We start from the raw sequence: 21,216 nt of genomic DNA, 5'->3' as shown, positions 1-21,216 counted from the left end.
GGTTAAAATTTTCTGATGCCGCCTCTCTCTTCTACAATTAAATTGAAATTTTCAACTATCAAGAGCTCTGTTATCTGTTTCTTGTTCCTTATCACTTAGTTTAGGTAATTAACAAATAAGTTTATGGACAATGATGATAGCCAAGCTTTGTCTAGTTTTAAATTTTTTGTAATTTATAGTAAAATAGGCATGCAAATAACTTACAGTTTTTGATGCCTTTTCGTCCACTGATGCACTGCATTTATGTTTACACTATTAAAATGTTTCCAAGTTTTAAATTTTTAATTTTATTATTAAAACCTATCTTTTGTCAAGAGCTGCTATCACACCGTGTTTGTTAGCTTCTTGCCAGGACCGGCATTAATGTACAATACAAAAGTAAAATAACCTATTAAAATACATACTACCAAATATAAAATATGAAGTATTTGGTGCCGATGAAGTGCGATGTACCCTGTATGGGGACATTATGAGCGCAACAGTAAAAGGAGTGATGTCTTTTGTATTGTCACATTCTAAAATATCTTTAAATATAGCTTTACCATTTATATACAATTAACATACATTTTTATTTTTAGGTAAAAAACAGGTCACTAGCCGGAAATGCTGCTATTGGATTTTTTGTGGTGGCATTTGTTTCAATATTTGTGGCATTTGCCACTCCCAGTTGGCTAGTTTCAGACCAAAGGATAACAGGAGCAAAACTAGATCGATTGGGATTATGGGTTCACTGTTTCAGATCTCTCTCTGATCCTTACCACTCCGATCAAGCCTACCGAAGATTTTTCGTTGGCTGTCGATGGATCTATGATCCATTTACGACTGGATATGACCAGATACGAGGATTTTTAATACCCGACTTTATGATAGCGACTCAATTTTTCTTTACAATTTGCTTCATTGCTGTCTTACTTGGAGCAATCATGAGTTTGATATATTTCCTGTGTTGCGGACCGGAGCAGAAACAATTTATCATACTCATAATCATAAATTCTATAGTTTTATTTGTGGGAGGAATCGCAGGATCTATAGCAGTAATAGTTTTTGCTTGTTTAGCTAATAAAAATGGATGGATGCCTGGTCATGACAACAATTTCTTTGGCTGGTCATTCGCCTTAGCATGTATTGGTGTAATAGCCTGTTTCGTAGCATCGGTGTTGTTTTTTGTGGATGTGCATGTACAAAGAAAGAAAAAAAGAAGACTCACAGAATCACAAAGCAGGTTCGAAATGGAACCAGAACACAAAGGCTGGTAACAACAAATTTCCATGACTAGTTGTTAATTTTTATATTTGACATAATGCTATTATGATTACAAATCTACAGTTTGAGTAACTGTCAAAGATTTAGATTACCATAGAGTTTAATAGCATTTAATATGGAGGTAATTTTAACATTTTATATTTTATTTACACATTTTATATTTGACTTCATATTTTTTAAATGTTTTTCCAACTTTTTTTCTGACTGTACCGGATGAGGCAAGATGGAAAACTGCATGATCTGCAATGATTCAAAGTAGTTATTCATTTTATGTATTTTCCTATTTTGGTTTTTTTATACCTAGTTGGTAACTCTGAGAAATATACTGATAATATCTTTAAATATTTTCAAATGGGAAAGTATTAATATTGTGAATATTCGGACATATTGTAGAATATTATTTATAGTTTAATTCATATTTATCAATTATTACTAAGCCAACCAAGTATTTGTTTGTCATAATTGACTTTGCTTTTTGACAAGTGATGAGCGTTTTAGAGTTATATTTTAGACTACTGTTTGATTTCATGACTCATAATATGAATATATTATATTCATATATAATCGAAACTATGATCTATGCAATAACTGATATACATTGTGAGTGGGGTCTAGTGGGGAGGAACGCGCCAACATTTAAGACTGTATAATATACGTAGTAATAATTAAAAATAACTCTTACGTTATTATTCGATTTTCATTTGTTTCCAAGACACGGTTCAAATGTTCAAATTCTTCTTACAAACTGACGATTTATTTATTTATTTATTGCTCTAAAATCGGATGAGGTGTGCAAATGGAATTTGGTGGGTTTTAAGACATAGTTATTGCGCATTTCTTCACACACAATTAAGAATTTTATATTCGCCATTAGCGCGCCAACGGGTAATGGTCTGAAATTTTTTAAAGAAAAAAAAAATAGTACGCCACTGAGATATTTCAAATTAAAAACTATTTTTGAATTCCTTGTTCAATTTCTGACAAAAAATCTATCTTCCCGTTTGTTCATACGACGCTTCGTTTTCATGCAAAAAATAAAATATCTTAACGCTTACAAAGTATTCGAAATATGTAATCATACACATTCATACATATAATATCTATGTAGAAACTTAGTCGAAAACTATGTAAGCGTTAAGATTTTTTATTTTTTGCATGAAAATGAAGCGTCCCATGAAAAAAGGGAAGATAAATTTTTTGTCACAAATTGAACGAGAAATGTAACAAATATTTTTAATTTGAAATATTTCAGTGGCGTACCATATTTATGTTTAAAAAATTTCAGACTATTACGCGTACGCGCGCCAGTGGTTAATATAAAATTCTTAATTGTATGTCAAAAAAATACGCAATAACTACGTCTTAAAACCCACCAAATTTCATTTCCACACCTCAAGAGATTTTAGAGCAATAAATAAATCGTCAGTTTGTAAGAAACATTTTAACACAGTCTTAAAGTTTGGCACGTTCCTCCCCACTCACCCTGTATATATTTAAATACATTTTTCATTAGTAACTATCCACTATCCGGTACAGTCAGTTAGCTGTCAATTGTAACATTTGGCATATATTTATATGGAATTACAAATTGTGACAAATTAAACCATTTTAAGATTTTAATTGGTAACAATCAATGAATTGCAAACAATTAAGTATAATAATTATTGTACTAATTTTGATAGTTTTTAAAACAATAACGACAATGAATTAGCTTTTAGGTTGTGCCTATAAATTAATGTTGAAACATATATGACAAAGTCCTGACCCTGACTTCCTTTTTTAATTGAACTGATTTATGCATAAAGCAATTTGTTTACTTATAAAACTACTTCAATATTTTTATGTACCAAGTTGAAAGTTATTATTCTTATATTTTTTTTCAACTGGTGAAGTCACTAAGATGTACACACAATTTATTTATTTTATTTAAATAATTTCGTAACCATAAGAAATAACAACTACATAGTTGAAATAGTTACATACTTAACTATTATATAATGTACCCAAAGTTCTAACATTAGATTACATACTGTGCGAAAACTACATAACCAGCCAGGTTTCCATCAGTATCTACAATAATACTAGAAAAAAAAACACAGGGAAACAATTAACGTTACTTAAATGAGGAAAGACTTATCTTGCCACCCTTTTACTTCTTCCTCGTTATTCATAGCATTCAGAGAGTATAATAATAAGTACTGAGTTTAGTTCTAGAAGGATCAAATACTTAATGTCTTGAGATTTCGGTAGAAATTCGCTCCTGTTTGGTCCAATTTTTTTATTTTTTTTTTTAAATATGGATGTCCCAAAACATCTAATTCATTCTTCTCAAATACTTATACTAAAACAGTTTCGGAGTGGTAACGGCCAACAACGTCTTTCCAAACCATAGACCAAAATCTGGTTTAGACCCATATTATTCAATATATGGAAAGTATGTATATAGAAAAGTCTAGCAAATATGGAGAGGCGGAGTAACAATATGTGGCAAAATAACCACGAATCTTGGATATGCGAATAATACCCCAATGTTACCCTGCTCAGACTAGGAACTGCTCCAAATAATGAACAAGCTGTACATGGTGAAAAGGGAATATGGTCAAATTGTTGAAACATATTTTTTGATATTTTCTATAATACGGATATTGCGCATTTCTACGCATTATTGTGACACCTGTAAGTGGTGTAAACGGTTGCCAACCCCATTAAATTGCCACGAGTACATACTTTTAATGGTTTAAAACATGATACATGCACAATGTTCAGTGACTTAAAACATACCAATATATGCATACATTTGTAACACAAATGTCTTACAAATTTATGAGTTGCTGTTGGTCATATTTGCTTTTAATCATCATTCAATCTTCGCTTGTCCACTGCTGAACATATATCTTCCTCATAATTTTCGATTTCGTGCCTTCTGCATCCAATTCCTAGGACCACGTTTTGGATCGTCAGTCCAACGTGTTGGTGGACGACTTCTGCTTCGGTAGGCATTATCTCTTGGTCTCCATTCCAGTATCCGATTTGTCCATCTGTTATCTGTCATTCGAGCCACGTGACCAGTTCCACTTCAGTGTTACTATTCTCTCTAAAACATCAACCACCCCTGATCTTCGTCGTAGCTGGCGGTTTGGGATCTTGTCTCACAGTGAAACGCCCAACAGCACGCTCCATCGCTCTTTGAGCCACACGGATCTTTTGCACTGTTCTCCTTGTCATGGTCAACGTTTCCGCTCCGTAAGTTATTTGCGTTTCATTGGTGGTCTTAATTTCCCTTACTTATTTTGGGCCTAGGCGGCTTCGTTGCATACATTTGTGTTGTGTATCATTAAGTGTACACATATAGTCCGTCCGCTATAACTTTTCCCATGCGGTACGATTCATTTTCAATCAAATTAAGTCAAAACATAAATTGAAACGAACGTCGATGTGTATATACATTTTGTATACTGTATACTACACAAATCGGCGTACGTTTCACTTTCTGTTTTGACTTAATTTGATTGAAAATGAATCGTACCGCATGGGAAAAGTTATAGTGGACGGACTATATGTACGGTGCGTACAATTTAATATCCACTCCGACCAATTGTAGAGGAACTGTACTCGTACATAGTTGGTCAGAGCCTTCAAAGCGACGACCGGGCATTGTTTTTGACTTTGTAGTAGCAACCTAACCAATATCATTCGGCACCAAACCCAGATACTCACTTCTGAGGCTGTTTTTTACTGTTAATTACACCTTATAGGTAATGAACGATGTGTTTTATCTGTGTGGTTTGTAAATTATTGTGTCAGCATAATCCAACTTGGAAATAGCTATATTTTCACTTTGTTGCTACAACATAAATGATATATAAACCTCTCCCTGTATATTTTCTTTCTTCCTCTCTCCGCCTCTCCCTCCCTCTCCCTCCCTCTCTCAGTGGAAAAACTTTTGGACGCAATGCCAGATTAATAGAGGTAAGAACTTTGAGATATTTTTTAATAAGACAACTAATTCTTCTTCTTACGGTGCCTATCCGTTCCAGATTTGGCTATCCTAACTTTGCTTGATGCTATTCGGCATAGTCCGGTTGTCGATGTATTGAACCAATTTCTCAGGTTTTGAAGCCAAGATATTCTTTTTCTCTCTGGTCCTATCTTTCCAAATACATTGCCGTGAAGAATGACTTGCAACAAGCCATATCTCTGTTCATTCCTCATAACATGGCCAAGATATTCTAGTTTGCGCTCTTTGATGGTGTTAATAATCTCGCATTCCTTTCCCATTCTACGTAGGCCCTCAACATAAGTCACACGAAATTCTTAAAATGCGTCTGTAAAAACACATCTCGAATGCCTCTAGTTTTCTTAAAGAAGCTGCGGAAAGTGGTCAGGCCTTTATTAAATATAATAACGTAGATAATACATAGCAGATAATACATAGCATCTGACGATAGAGATTTTGGTACCAAGTGGTAAATCGTGACTTCTGAAAAGAGATTTTATCATTATGAACGCTGATCTCGCTTTTCATATGCATTTTTTTATTTCACTAGCATGGTTCCATTGGCTATTTATGTTGGTACCAAGGTATGTGTAGCTGTCCACCCTGTCAATTGGTTGTTGGTTAACCAAAACCGTGTATTTAATATTTTGCACTTACTGACTACCACTTACTTTGTTGTTTTTTTGTATTGAGATTAAGTCCATGTTCTCTAGAAGTAATTGAACAACCACAAATGAATTGAAACAAATAGTATATTCAGTAATTACATTGGAAAACAGACTATGATTAAATGAAAGTTCTTCTTTAAGTGCCTTCTTCGTTCCCAAAGTTGCCAATAATCGTCAAGGCTATTTATATTTTCGAGATTCTTGATTTACACAGATGGTTATTGGTGGTTTGAAGCATTCGCGTAGACCGGGAGATCAGGCCATGATATCACTACATACACTCTTTCGAAAGTCAATGTTAAAAATGAGATTATTCATATACTGCATGATTGTCCTACAAACTGTACTAACTGGAACTATAGATCCTAAGATCATATAAAGATGTAATATTTTGAATTTTTATATTATTAAAAACATATAAGGAAATTGAAAATAATGGATTGAACTGTGTTACAAAAATCTTGTCTGTCAATTTTACACAAAAAATTAATTGTTAAATACAATTGATTTTATTTTATTTCCATTCTCTAAAAACGTGCCTACATTAATTTTAACAAATATCTTCCAAAATAGGGGATCATCCTTGACAGTTGTTTCATTGACGCTCATCGATTTTATATTACTTATTTGCTTGTAATGAGGAAGAGCAATAAAGTCTGACTATTTCGGAAATATTAGGACATTGGGTGCATTATAAGTCTCAAAATACTTGTAAACATGCGTAAGTAATTATATTAACGCGTTGGCTGCCGTGTGACACAAATGTTGTGTCTTATGTTGTTTTCGATACTCCGTGTACACACTGTAGTTCATAGTCATCAATGGCCTTATAACTCTTCGTGAGACTTTGCCGCGTTTACTATTGCCTTCCATGTTTGTCGGTCCTGTGCCACTACGTGCCAAAGCGTAGTTGTCTCGTTAGTATAGAAGCGTGAGCCTCATGGTCATTAGGACCGATTTTTTTAATATTATGGCAGTCAGTGTGTTAAAAAGGAAGTTGGGGTTATTTAATTTAAATAAAAAGAAAATAACTTAATTCTAAATCACTCGATTCTACTAAATATTCAGAGATAAGCGAATGAGTCGTCGCAAGAAATAATCCAGTTGTAAAATTTTGAACCAACTACGTATTTTTTTTTCGTTGTCTCTCTGGTATGCGTAAACTATTTTATAAGATCTTAAATCGATTCTCATAACGTGTTATATGATCCATTGACTGCAATTTTCTCATTGTTTCTTAGAATAAAGAGATGATAACATTTTATGAAAACACTCTTAAGCCTTTTACTTGGTTTCTTTCGGAATGTGCAGTATTCAACACAATGGAACACGCCTTATCCTTTTATTGTGTAGTAAAGTTCTGAGCTTATCCATAAACATTTTTAATACTGTCTTATTAGCGGAGCTTTAAAAAAATGTAATACCTGTATGGTATGTAAATGTTAACAAAATTATACAAGTATACAGCTGCATCCAGATGTATATGTTATAGTCAAAGCCCGAATTTCAGGCACTCCTAGGTTTGACTAGGCAATCCTCAGGTCTGACTGACGATCTTAGTCAAAGCCCGAAATAAAGTTACAGTTTCGGCCTTTGACTAGTCAAACCTAGGAGAGACTAAGTTGGTCAGGCAAAGGTCGATATTAAATTTTATGAAATCGGGGTTTGACTAGTCAAACCCCGATCAGCTATTAAAATGTCGTAATTTGTTAGATTAGGATTAATAAAACGTCATTTTTTAATTTTAATGTTTAATATTTTTATATTATCGTAATTAAAATAAAAAAATAGTGTTTATCTACTCTATGTCATATGCTGTATAAGTTTTTAGTTTGTGAAAACTGACATTATAGATAGCAGTGCGTGAAGGGTTTAAAGTGTGCGTGAAGTAACAATGTATTTTAAACGGGATTTACTTTTTCGCACTGTTTTTGACACACTCTCATATATATAATCAAATATCCTTAACTTTCACGTTGTCATGGTGATGACACAATGAGCAATAAATTACAACAAAAATTTTGACAGTTTTGTGGTTTGAAAGAAATTAAAATTTTTAAATGTCAAAGTTCAAAAAATTGTAGAATAGAAATGAATTCCAGTGACGAAGAGTTACATTTTTTTTATGTTTATCGTAGATAAAATATTGTATGAAACTGTGCGTGAAGTACTTTTTGCGAACTTACGCGATGTATAGCACGCGATCCGTTGTCGCTCGTGCTCTAAACATCGCGTGCGTTCGCAAAAAGCATACATCACGAACTGTTTCATAAATAACTGTTATTCTCACATGTCGAGGCATTATGGCATTTAGAGTTGCACAATACGTTAGACATTTTACACTTTTGAAGAGCATTTCTTATTGCAGTAGCATTTTATAAAGCTTTGTCCTCCAAATTTAGAATCTTTTGTACTCATTTCTCTTAGAGACAGCTTAATGTCTGGAATATCTTCGAAATTAAGAAAATTCTCTTTGCATTCTCTTATTTGATTTCTTGAAACAAGTTTTATCTTGTGTGATACTCAAAATATTTCGAGCATCTCCTTTGACTATTTCAAAGCTGGGGATAGGTATTGTTACAGTTTTTCCGATCGAAATTGGAAGAATTTTTTTTCACTTAATTGTTTCATAGCAATAACCTGGCCATGAAGACCTTCAATCGCCTTTCCTATATTTATTTTAATCTTTTCTGTCTGTGTAACAATACCTATCCCCAGCTTTGATATTGCCAAAGGAGATGCTCTAAATATTTTGGGTATCATAACAGCTAAAACAATTGGCGGTGTATATAGAGGTGGTACGAAATACGGAACAATAAACATTCTTTGTTCAAGAAATCAAATAAGAGAATGCAAAGAGAATTTTCTTAATTTCGAAGATGTTTCGAAGAAAAATAAGTACAAAAGATTCTAAATTTGGAGGACAAGGCTTTATAAAATGCTACTGCAATAAGAAATGCTCTTCAAAAGTATGTATGTGTAAAAAGGGTCTAACATATTGTGCAACTCTAAATGCCATAATGCCTCAACATGTGAGAATAAACACTATTTTTTTATTTTAATTACGATAATACGAAAACATTAAACATTAAATTTAAAAAATGACGTTTTATTAAACATAAATCTAACAAATTACGACATTTTAATAGCTGATCGGGGTTTGACTAGTCAAACCCCGATTTCATAAAACTAAATTTCGACCTTTGCCTGACTAACTTAGTCTCTCCTAGGTTTGACTAGTCAAAGGCCGAAACCGTAATTTATTTCGGGCTTTGACTAAGACCGTCAGTCAGACCTGAGGATTGCCTAGTCAAACCTAGGAGTGCCTGAAATTCGGGCTTTGACTATAACATATACATTGAATTGATAAAGACACTAGATTACTTTATGGTTAATATAAATAGATAATAGATGCATCCGGATATAATTTTACCAAGAGAACAAAGATCTTATAAAATCTAATTTTGAGTGTATAGTATTATAAAAATGTAATCTATCAAAATACTATATAACATTAATATTTTGAGAGTACTGTCATTTATAAAAAATTAGGCATCTCAACTGGTTTGTAATAAAGCGATTACTGTAAATAAAATATCAATTTCAAGGCACAAAGTTATTGCACTGAATTAAGTCCTTATTATAGTATATAAAACCATACTTCAAAAGAATTTTGAAGTTAAATTATAGTGCCTTTTATAGTGTTCATATATAAAGGTAGTTAAGTTTTAAACTAATCCGTCCAAATTTTTTACCCTACCTAGGTATTAGTCATCCTTTTGTTTTTAGAGATTTTAATTAAAAAAATCGTTCATTCTACCATAACTGTACACGGTGTTCGTTGAATTGTATTGACAAAACCGGATTAAAAATATAATTAGCAGGGATGCGTGTATCAAGAGCCGAAGAAAATTTTAATCTTTTTATAATAGCTGTATTCGCGGAGCAAATCCTGGAGTAAACCAGAGGGAGAACGCCTGCACATTACAATATTACGCGTTCGCAGAGGTCGCATTTTTCCCTCAGAACACCCTCCGGACGTAAAATTCGGTGTTAAAAAAAAAAAAAAAAAACTGAACGTATTCGGGATACCCTCTAGACGTTCGAGGACTTTGTTTCGGATTTTAAGTTCGTGCAAAATATTTGGGAAGAATCTCTTGAATTTCTTGATATTTTGTCTAATTCTTAACCTAAGATATTGTTAAATAACTTGCAGATTCTGGTTTTTAAAGTTTTGAAATTATGTAAAGTGCTGTATCATTTAAATATTCTTCAAACAAATTTTAATATTTTTATAGTTCTTTTTTAGTTCTTTTTGTCAATGTTTTCCATCTAGATGACCTTTTTTTATAAGTATTCTATTATTATTATTATTATCTTGTTACTTTTCGTTCGATAATTATCTATTACAGTAGTATTATAATAAATTGTACTTTGTATGTCTACTTTGTAAACAACTTTATTAAACACTGTTTTTACTTAATGTCTTCTATTTAGATGAGCTTGTTTATAAATATTCTTATAGTTTATTTTTCATTTTAATTTACGAGTTAAATTAGTCCTCTGGAATATGTCTAGGATAGGTTGACGTCTACGCCTTGGAAACTAATCCCGAACTTACTTTGAATAAGTTCGGGGTATGCTCCGCGAATACAGCTATTCAGCGAATAGTATATGAAGCGAATCCCTCACATATATCCTCATTTTTTGGATCCACTTTTTTTTCAGATTTTGTACAAAATGTATTTGGAAACATTTTTTTTGTAATTCTTTTTATAAAACGCATTTTTACTTGTTTATTTTTAATTGTCGGAATTACATTTTTATCGGGTTTGATACGCATAGTTTAATGCACTACAATGTTTTGTGTAATTACTGGGTTCTCTTAAATGTAACACCGTGTATATTTACCAGGAGCGTCATTTGAAATTTTGTTTGGGGGGGGGGGGGGGCAAGCACTATAGATACAATACATTATATATGATGTAATGATGAATATTGATGTATTTTTTGTAAATTTCAGTCATTTTCAGGGCCAGGGGGGGGGGGCAAATGCTCCCCCTGGACGAACAAATGACGCCCCTGATATTTACCATTTATTTTATTTACTAAATACCTATACATTTTTATATCTTAAAACGTGAATATAATTCTGGTAGATTTTATGGCAGAAAATAGACAAAGATATTTAATTGTATATCATAAATCGTTTTTGTTAATGTAGAACTGAAGTAACAATAATCCGTCCAAATGGTATTTTTTTGTTAAATCTTTTTATATCTTTTTTAGAAGTTTTTATATTATATATTTACAATTTTATTATATCATGAATTAAAAGATCTGAAATTTTTATTGTTTCTATATTCAAAACACATAGAATTTATGGAGTATTGTTTTGTCGCTATTTTCTCGCATGTTTTGTTTTGTTTATTCTAGAATACATGAAGAGAAGTATCCGTACTTACTCAAATGTGGTCTCGAGGTAAACCAAATTACAAAAAACTCGAAGATGTACCACAAGGTTATTTTTTATTGTTAAAAAACATATATAAGGACGCGTTTCGGCTTAACACAAGCCATCATCAGCTTTTTTTTTTTTTGTCCTGTATTTAAGCTGATGATGGCTTGTGTTAAGCCGAAACGCGTCCTTATATATGTTTTTTAACAATAAAAAATAACCTTGTGGTACATCTTCGAGTTTTTTGTAATTTGGTTTATTCTAGAATAGTTAAACAATGCTACATATTTAACTAGGTGTTTAATCATTTTTTATATAATTATTTTCATGTATAACGCTAGTATCTTGTACTTTTGTAAATAAAGTTTTACAAACGAGAATTGTTGTTGCCTATTAGTATCCTAAATCATTTCAACGAATCCATAGTCCACTGATCAAAACAAAAAAGAAGCCACTAACTTAATTTAATGTAAATTGTTTATTGCATAGGTAGGAACTTAAATATGTACGTCCACCGTCCACCCAGTAGACACATAGTTCTTATAAATGAAAGAAAAAGTAAGTTCCTTATATTCGGTTTTCTTGTAGGTATTGAATAAAAAAGAAAAACGTTAATAACAGTTTGTAATCACATTTATTCCGTTATTGAATTTCTGTCGATATTTACGTTAGAGTTGTTAAGAATGAATAATGGATTTTGATGTTTGGAAGGCCCGAAGGCGCAGAGTGTATCTCACAGAGATTCAAATTGCTAAGACAATAACTTTAATTCAAGAAGGTTACTCACGACGCCGTACAGGAAAATGTTAAATTTTATTGCCTGGACCAGACATGAAATATATAATTATTAGAAGATAACCTTATAGGTACCCATTGTGAAGGGCGACTACAGCTAGAGAGGATCGACTTTTACATCTATGGGCCGTCAGAGCTCATCGGAAGTTCTACTGCTCGAACACTACAAAATGAGTTGGTAGAAGCTGCGGATACAAAAGTAAATACATACTCAAACTATACGTAATCGACTTCACGAACATGGGTTGAATCGAATGCAAGAAGGCCTGCTAGACAACCTCTTTGACCCCTGCACATCGTAGAGCCAGCTCTATTGGAAATATGACGAAACCTAAGTGAGAAAGAAAAGGAAAACAAAGAAGAATATAAGAAATTAAATAAAATAATTTCAGCAGAAATTAGAAAAGATCTAAGAAGATAAAATACTAATGTAATTACTAACAGTAGAAGGGAACAAAGGGTAAAAGATAATGAAAAGAAAACTCGCACAGTAAAAATATACACAAGGTGAGAGACAAAGACGGAAAGGCAACAACCGATAAATAGGACATTCTGAAAATAACTAGAGAGATTTATAAAGACTTCTATAATCTATACTAACCAAAGACCACAAGACAATTTGCCGACACGACTATAAGGACTCGTAAATCAGGGATTTGAAGTACTTTCACCCGTTACAGTGTCGAGAAGTAAAAGCACCTTTAAAGGAAAATAAGGAACAATTGATCGCCTGGTGATGATGGACTCATTATTGGGGTAATAAAAGCAGGAGGAGAAATCTTACTAAAATCAATAAGCGAACTGTTTAATCAATGCTCACATGAGAGCAGTGGCGTGCGGTGACTTTTTCGAAAGGGGAAGCGATTCAATAAGGATATAAAAATATTTTCTTAAGGGTCGAGGGTCGAGCCACTTCCTACCTGATAACACTCTGATGCGCAGGGGCTCTTTATCAGCAAAGTACTTAATTATGTGAGACGTCCTGGGTACAAGGAGTCACACACTAAATCCGTGACGCGTGAGGCACTCTATTCCCACTATTTCTAGTGACTAGTGACCTATCATTGATCTGTATTGCTAGCTCGGGCCTTAAGTCCTCGCGCCGGGCTGGGTTTTCTAAAGAAGAATCCTATTTAAAAAAAATTTTATACTCGGAGGCATTTTCCACAACACACAACTTTCACTAAAATGACACTTATTTATACTCGAGGTCTATTCTCCTATCAACTTCTGATAATTGTTGAATGCAGTCTTTTTCAATGGATAATAGAGTTAACTTTCAAAGTCTGTCTTCGCTTGTTGAATTTCTTTTAAACTCTTAATTTGAAACTTTTAATGCATCTTAATACTGCAAAACTTCGTTCAACTGATGCACTTGTGGCTGGGATAGTTAGTAGTACTAATTCACACAACTTGACCACTTCACACAGTGACTTGTTTAAACCAGTAGTTATAAAGAAATCCCAGATTTCTGGGTATTTCTTTATCATTAATGTCAGTTGTTTCATAAATGACACTTAACTGAGAATGTAAAGCTGGGATATCAAAAAATTTTCATTATTTAATCGTACTGAAATAAATTCCTCTGTGGGAAATTTTGATGAATTATAATTAGAAATATTAAGATTATACCTATATAATTCTACAAATTTTAAATCGTTAAAATTTTGAAAGCTAGAATTAATTTGTTGTAGAATATTATCAAAAGGTCTCTTTGTTTCCTCTGTTTTCTCTGTCTCTCTGTCTCCGAAATTATCAATCTTCAATTATTTTTCTTTCATGTTCAAACCCCATATGTTCAGTTTTATCCCAAATATTTTTAAACTGCTCTCGTTTTTTTAATTATCGTATTAATAAAGTCATCAATTTGTCTTATACAAAATGCAATACCATTTGATTTCTGTAAAATGTCAAATAAAAGATCAGTAAAGGGAAAAATCTCTGCAAAAAATTTAAATCGAAATAGTCTTTAAGCGAATGTATGTAATACCTAAGCACCCCTTAGCAGCAGTAACAGTCGGAGCATCTCACTTTCGGGAAGGCGATATGACGATCGCTTCCAGGGTATACCAAAATTCGCGCGACTAGTGGGTGCGGTCATTGAACCCTGACCAATTTTTAAACGGGACAACTGCATGACAAGCGGCGATTTTGAGATGCGCTTCTGTCGGTCGGGAGTAGACCGAATAGTTGGATTGTGTGCATATTGAGTTCGTTCGTACGCGATTAATTTTTAATATTTTTCAATGCCTATTGCCTAGGTAATCTGTAGATTACTTGGATTAGGGAAAAATTTTTGATTATTAAATATTAATTAATTTTTCTTATATCGACGTATAAATAGGGAAGCGGTGATTCCCCCGCTTCCATGGACCGCACGCCTCTGCATGAGAGTACGATTCCAAAAGACTGGAATAATGCAGTCAGTCTTTTTTAACAAAAAAGTGATATTACTAAATTCGAAAATTATAGACCTGTATTTACAAACTCTGAAAATCTTAACGAAGACACTAACACCTAAGCTTGATTTCTATCAACCCAAAGAACTGGCAGGATATGGAATGAATGACCATTTGCATACCATAAAGATATTAATTGAAAATGCATTGAGTACAACATAACGAGCGATCCACAATTATTGGGATCAAAGCAATCCGTGGAAAAAATTACGTATGTCTTGTTTTAATCTGAAAGACAGCCGGAGTGTGACGTCACGACCAACTGCGGCTATATTCAGTGTTGTTATGATCACTTTGACTTTCCAAAATAAAGAATAACGATTGAAAACACGTTGAAAAGATACCCATCTCATGACCTTTTAATTCGTATAAAGTTAAAATTTTGCTTCCTCTGCTACTTTTTATGTTCAGTTATAGTGTTTTTTAAGTTGACATATGTACACTGACAAGTATCTGTCAAAGTTGACGTAAACTGGAAATTATATCTGAATTAATAATAGACATGCAGTGTATAGCTATCTCTGTCGTTCAGAGCCACCTATGGTGACCATAATTTTGGATCACAGGTTATCATTGGTCCTTGCATTTGTCGGTTACGAGAAGACTTGATTATGTAGAGTTTGAAACAGTTCTGGAAGCATTAAAGCAAAGCCGGATAGATTACAAATATATACCTACCTACGTCACTAATCGAAAACCTATGATAACCCTACATCAATTATACAACTACACGAAGATACAGAAAAATTCAGCTTATTAGGTCGAGATGTCAGAGAAGGAGTAATATTTCACCAACATTGTTCACGACAGCTCTAGAGTCAGTACCTACATATTTAAGAACACTCAATGGCAAGATATGGGCATCGATATTGGGACCGTGCAAGTTCGGAAAAGCGACACCTGGTTTCATAGTTCGGCAGCATTTTTCGCACTTTTAATTATATTGGTCCTGGTTCCTGGACAATTGTCAAGGCCATAGCCCAAAAAAATATAAGAAGAAAAAGTAATATTAAGGTTATATTATTGAAAGGTAAACAATTGTATGTAGTAAATAAAATTAATTATTAAAATGCACTATTATACATGACATGCAAAATACAATTAATTAAATTTACTTTTATATAATAATTTCATATCATATCAATATATTGTGGAGCAACTATACTTAATTTGTCTTCTTCATTGACAGTAGATATGAAATATACGTCAATTTGACAATTTCAATTGACAATGAATTATTTAAGAAATAAGTTGCAAAATTTCTCCGCTATTCGCGTACGATCGTTTCTCGTATCCCCTCCAAGATACTTTGCACACGGCGAATAGGTAGAGAAAAAGTTTTTTACAGATATTTAATTATTTATTTCGAACTTTGAACCTGGATTGTTTAATAATTAAGATTAGGTATTCATTTTTAATTGGTATCTATTGTAGGTAAAAGAATTATCAAAATTTGGAGGAGCAAGCAAAGAAAATAAAAAGACATGTTATTGTCCTTTTCATGAGCATTTTTCAGTGCGTAACAAATGATAGGAAAAAGGGTAAGTCCGTGATAATACACATTTATGACATTTATTCTAACATGACATTTTAGTTAAATCTGACAGTTGTCACATTTTATTTTCAATTTGGAATAAAAACAAATCAAATGTGTTTCTTGCATTTATAAAATGGTATTTTCTTTGATTTGTATAGTCTTATAAATTATACAGATTATATTTTTTGTAATATTATTATCTAATTAAAAAAAATTATTTTTTTTATTATGGCGCCATCTATCGATAGCTAGAATACATGTTGTAAATGTCTGTAATCACGGACGTGCCTTTTTTCTGTCACATACAATTTAATGCGTTAGAAAGAAATCGAAAAACTGTGACGCACTGAAAGATGATCATAAGAAAAAGAATAACATATTTATTTGTTAAATTTTAATAAAAATTGTTTAATAATACTTAATATGTGTTTCTTCATTTTTAATGCAGATTTCATCTTTAAAAATTATGAGTAAATTTAGTATAAAATAATTTTAGACCTTTTCAACATTCTTTAATAGTAATTGTTGTTTAAAAATTCTGAAAACATTTTAAGTAGGAGAGGATCCAAGGAGGTTTTGGTCGGACGTCCCAAGGAGAGTTTGGTCGAATGTCCTGGGTACAGATGGTTTTGTAACATCAGACGTCCTCGGTACGTCCCAATGATGTCCTAGGATCCGAAACGTACGTCCTCAGGACATACGAATGTCCTGGTGGTACGTCCCAAGGATGTACTTGTACTGTTTGGGAAATCATCTGAGGTTTGCAGATGACGTTAATAGCAGACAACTTACAAAATACAGATTCTATGATACATTGTGTATCAAACTGTAACTGTGTATAAAAATTAATTTTATTTTTCCCCTTAAAACCTAAAATAATATCCTTTTATTATGTAATAAAAGGCGCCGTGGATGTGGTCGATGATATGAAAATCCTATATTCTGTTTTACGGGTTAGTTGTAGATGGTTACGTATCATATATTTTTCAATGTTAAATATTGGCGGCATCAATACCCATATAGCACACAACGTCCGATGGACGTCCATATAACGTACATTTAAAGTCCAAACGTCCATGGACCAAAACTGGACGTACTATGTACGTCCATTACGCGACGTCCATTGGACGTTTGATTTCAACGTACATTGGACATCCATTTGTGGTCCATGGAGATTTTACACAAAATGCGACTATTATTATGAGTAATTATATATAGCTTCTTGTTTTAATCAAAGCAATATTATTAGTAAAATACAAGAAGCTTCTAATAAATGTAGTCACATATTTTTTCGTCATCGAATTAAAACACTGAACCACTAAAATTATTTTAATTAAACCTATATAATATTAGATGATGATAAAACGATGGTAAACTTTTTCAGAATAACGGAGCTACATCGCGCATCGGTAATTATAGAACTTACAATAATTAGACACTACCAATTTAAATCTTAAATGTGCATTTTGTTAAATAACTGTTAAATTTCCCGCCAAACTAAATGAGAATCTTCTTGACAACGTTGTCGCTCTTCACGCTATCGGTCGTAAAAGGTAAGTACTAGGCATGTACTTTTAGGGGATTATCGCTGTAATTGTTGTGGAATACTGAAGGAGGATTTATTTATGATAATTCACAGAATGGCAAACCCGCTAGCAATATACAACCGTACTGACTCTAAGTTCTAAGAAATAATGTTTGGAAGGAACAGAACAGAAATAAACCTCTTTTAATGTGCATGCATCATAGGGCGCCATTATCTGAATTTTTGTCTTTATTAAGTTATTACATACAATATAATACAACCTGTGATATCTTTGTGTTTGCTGTTTATCGTGCAAGTGCAGTCGTGCATTAATGAAGTTCCTATAATAAAGTATACATAATAAAGTTATAATAAAGAGAAATAAAAAAGGTATTTTGTGTAATATTTTAAAGTATAAGTTTAGTATTATAGGAACTATTTCCTATACCTAAAGGCTTTTTGCTATGTATGTATTCAAAAAATTATGGACACTAGATTGCTTTCTGAAAAGCGCCCTATAAAAATGTCCATAAGACGTACATTGAATGTACATCAGATGTATATTGAATGTACATAAAATGTACACTGAAAGCTTCAACAACGTACACTGTACGTTTGTAGCGGACGTTCTATGGACGTCCAATTTTGTGAATTTTGGACGTCCATCGGATGTCCATTGTACCTTAGCGGGACGTCCATTGGACGTTCCAATGTACACAGATGTACGTCCATTGGATGTCCATAAATCGTACTTGTGCTATCTGGGTAGTCGCATTTTATATAAAGATAATAATATAATAAAACAGAAAAACGTTGTCTTTTTAAAGCAAATGGCTTTATCGTTGATGAAACCTCATCTTTTTTGTAAAATTTTGTAAAGAAAGGCAAAAGTTGGATATGTGAGAGAAAATCTCACGCGCGAAATTAGATGTTTTTTTAAATAACTCCGAAAATATAAATTTTAGAAAAAAAACTGACTTGACCATTGAAAAATTCAAAAAACTTAAAAAAAACCTTAGGTATATAAAGATTTTTCTAACATTAAATCTGTAGCTTCTATAATTTTTTATTTATAACGCTAAAGTCACCCTTCTCACAAACATTGGCGCACTGTAAACTAGCGTACGGCGAAGTGCACGGTTGAGTTATTTTAATGTAATTCTTTAACTGATGAATGAAATTTTAGAAATTGGACATGAAAGAAGAATAATTAAACTATCGTATGGTTATAATAAAACGAAATAAAATATATGGGCGTAGGTACGGTGTGGGCTGAAAATGAGACTTACATGAATTTTGTTTAAAATGATTTAAAAACGTGTAACTAATACAATTTTTCTTATAAAACTCTCAATTTTGCACAACTTAACTTCCAAACATCTTACTAAACGATGTGTTTCATTCAAAAAAATCTCACAAATTTAATTCAAATGACACGACGTCTCAAAAAATGTAATTTTTGAAAACTTCATAGTTTTACAGAATTAACACCACTTTAAGACTGTATTACACAAGTTTGAACAGGTCTATTACAGTTTATAGGTGTTTTTTAAAGCTTAGGACGTAGTCTTTAAAACGCACTAAATTATTTCACTTTAGAAATGAAATACACTATTTCTTTTTGAGAAAATTAAGAAAGATAACAAAAATGTAATACAAAAACCGAAAATAACCAGCTAAAAAAATGTTTATACAAAGTAATCAAAACTCTTTTCTGTAAAACTTACTAAAAACACATTTAATAATACATAAGCTTCAACAATAATAAATGTTCAACAAAAAATGTTGCTCTTATACAGTATGTCTGCCTAACTTGGAACCTATTGATAACTTTTTTATTATCAGTCTTACGAAAAAAAAAGTTATTCTTTATAAAATACTCAACATCATATATGATCTAAGTTGCAACAATCAAATATAAAATTTTATTAATTTTATACGTGGTATGTCAAAAAATATGAATTTCACTCAAGAGTAAAGTGCCTCTATAATTCACAATATCGAAAATTGTTACTAAGAAAAGTTGTTTGGTATTCAGAAATATGTTTCAATGTTCAATTACATCCTTCTAATTAAAATATTGTGAATAATAAAGGCACTTAACTCTTAAGAAAAAATCATATTTTTTACGTACCTCGTATAAAACTGAAAAAGTTTGATATCTGATGGTTGTACCTTAGATTTCAGACCAGGTAGAGCATTTTATGAAGAATAACTTTTTTTCGTAAAATTGATAATAAAATAGTTACAATATTAAAATAAAATGATGATGGGTATTCGTCATTTGAGAAAAAATTGAATTTTTTTTTCGATTAGAATGATGTAATTGTATATTGAAATACAGTTTTTAATTTCAAACAACTTTTCATAATAGCATTTTTTGATATTCTGGAATATAAAGGTGTACTTTACTCTTTAAAGAAATTCATATTTTTGACATAACTCGTATAAAATTGATAAAATTTAATATCTGACGGTTGAGTTTTAGATTTTTGACTATCCAGAGTATTTTATAAAGAATAACTTTTTTCCGTAAAATTGATAATAAAAAAGTTTTCCATGTGGCTCCTAGCTACGCAAACATACTGTATAAGAGCTTCTGTATAAGAATTTTTAAATTGTAATGCCATATTCAGATTCAGCATAACCAAAAACAAAATAGACATATTTGATCAAAGTAAAATGATGAATTCAACGTTATTTTTAAAATTATTTATACAAAACAATTGTTATTGTTTAAACAATTAATAAACAATTAGCGGCCAAATCTGCGAGTAGAACTTTTTACTTTAACATGCATATAAACTAACAAAAAAGTTTTAGAAAAATATAAGCTTGTTTGAATTATTCCGAAACAATGCATGTTTTCGTTCTATGCACTCCCCTACAATGTGTTTGTCCGTACAAACTTATGGATATACCCAGCCAATATCTATATAATATATGTAGGTACTCTCAACCTCAACTGCCACTGATAGGTGTATCGGGTATCGTTTCAATTGAAGATTGAATTGAATTTAAAGAGCTTCCTAGAGAACATTAAATTGATGGATCATAGTATCTTTATAACACTATGCAAAAAGCAACACTGCTCGTGACGTCCAGATGTGTTCAAAAAATTTGTAAGAGATACTCCCAGGCATATACCGCATACCCGATAAATTAAAAGAGCCTTTCTTTTCAGAATTCAATTCAATTAATATCGTAGGAATTTGAGATGAGTGTATTTTTAAGAGGTAGTCACAGCAGTGTACCTCAAATCTGAATAATTATTCATAAAACTTCAACAAAAAATAATTTCTCACTCATCAATTTTAAGATATTTTTAAAATTACGTATTATAAAAGATATTTTATTTAAAATACTGACACGATTTCCTAATATCTTTGGATATAATTTAGAATTATTTTGGATTATGATTATTGAATAGATATTTTTGAATATTGATTTGCAACACTATTGCTGTAATGGATTGCAACCAGATTATTTTAGTCCAGACGTATTTTTAAGAAGA

The 21,216-nt window shown here is 32.0% G+C and overlaps 2 protein-coding genes across 3 annotated transcripts in view; one reads left to right on the top strand and one right to left on the bottom strand.

Annotated features, from left to right (window-relative positions):
- The window catches only part of LOC126889891 (uncharacterized), a 37,396-nt gene extending 25,630 nt beyond the window's left edge, over nucleotides 1-11,766 (top strand). The window contains exon 3 of the mRNA XM_050658600.1: nucleotides 579-11,766. Within this exon, the coding sequence (XP_050514557.1) occupies nucleotides 579-1,256 (678 nt within the window). The 3' untranslated portion in view covers nucleotides 1,257-11,766. The remainder of the gene's footprint in view (nucleotides 1-578) is intronic.
- Nucleotides 1-21,216, bottom strand: part of LOC126889889 (uncharacterized) — a 232,416-nt gene that overhangs the window by 131,754 nt on the left and 79,446 nt on the right. The window lies entirely within an intron of this gene.

The sequence above is a fragment of the Diabrotica virgifera genome, chromosome 8 (genome assembly GCF_917563875.1).
Source record: "Diabrotica virgifera virgifera chromosome 8, PGI_DIABVI_V3a".
NCBI lineage: Eukaryota > Metazoa > Arthropoda > Insecta > Coleoptera > Chrysomelidae > Diabrotica > Diabrotica virgifera.
The sequence above is the reverse complement of the archived record's forward strand: the minus strand, read 5'-3'. Positions and strand labels throughout refer to the sequence as shown.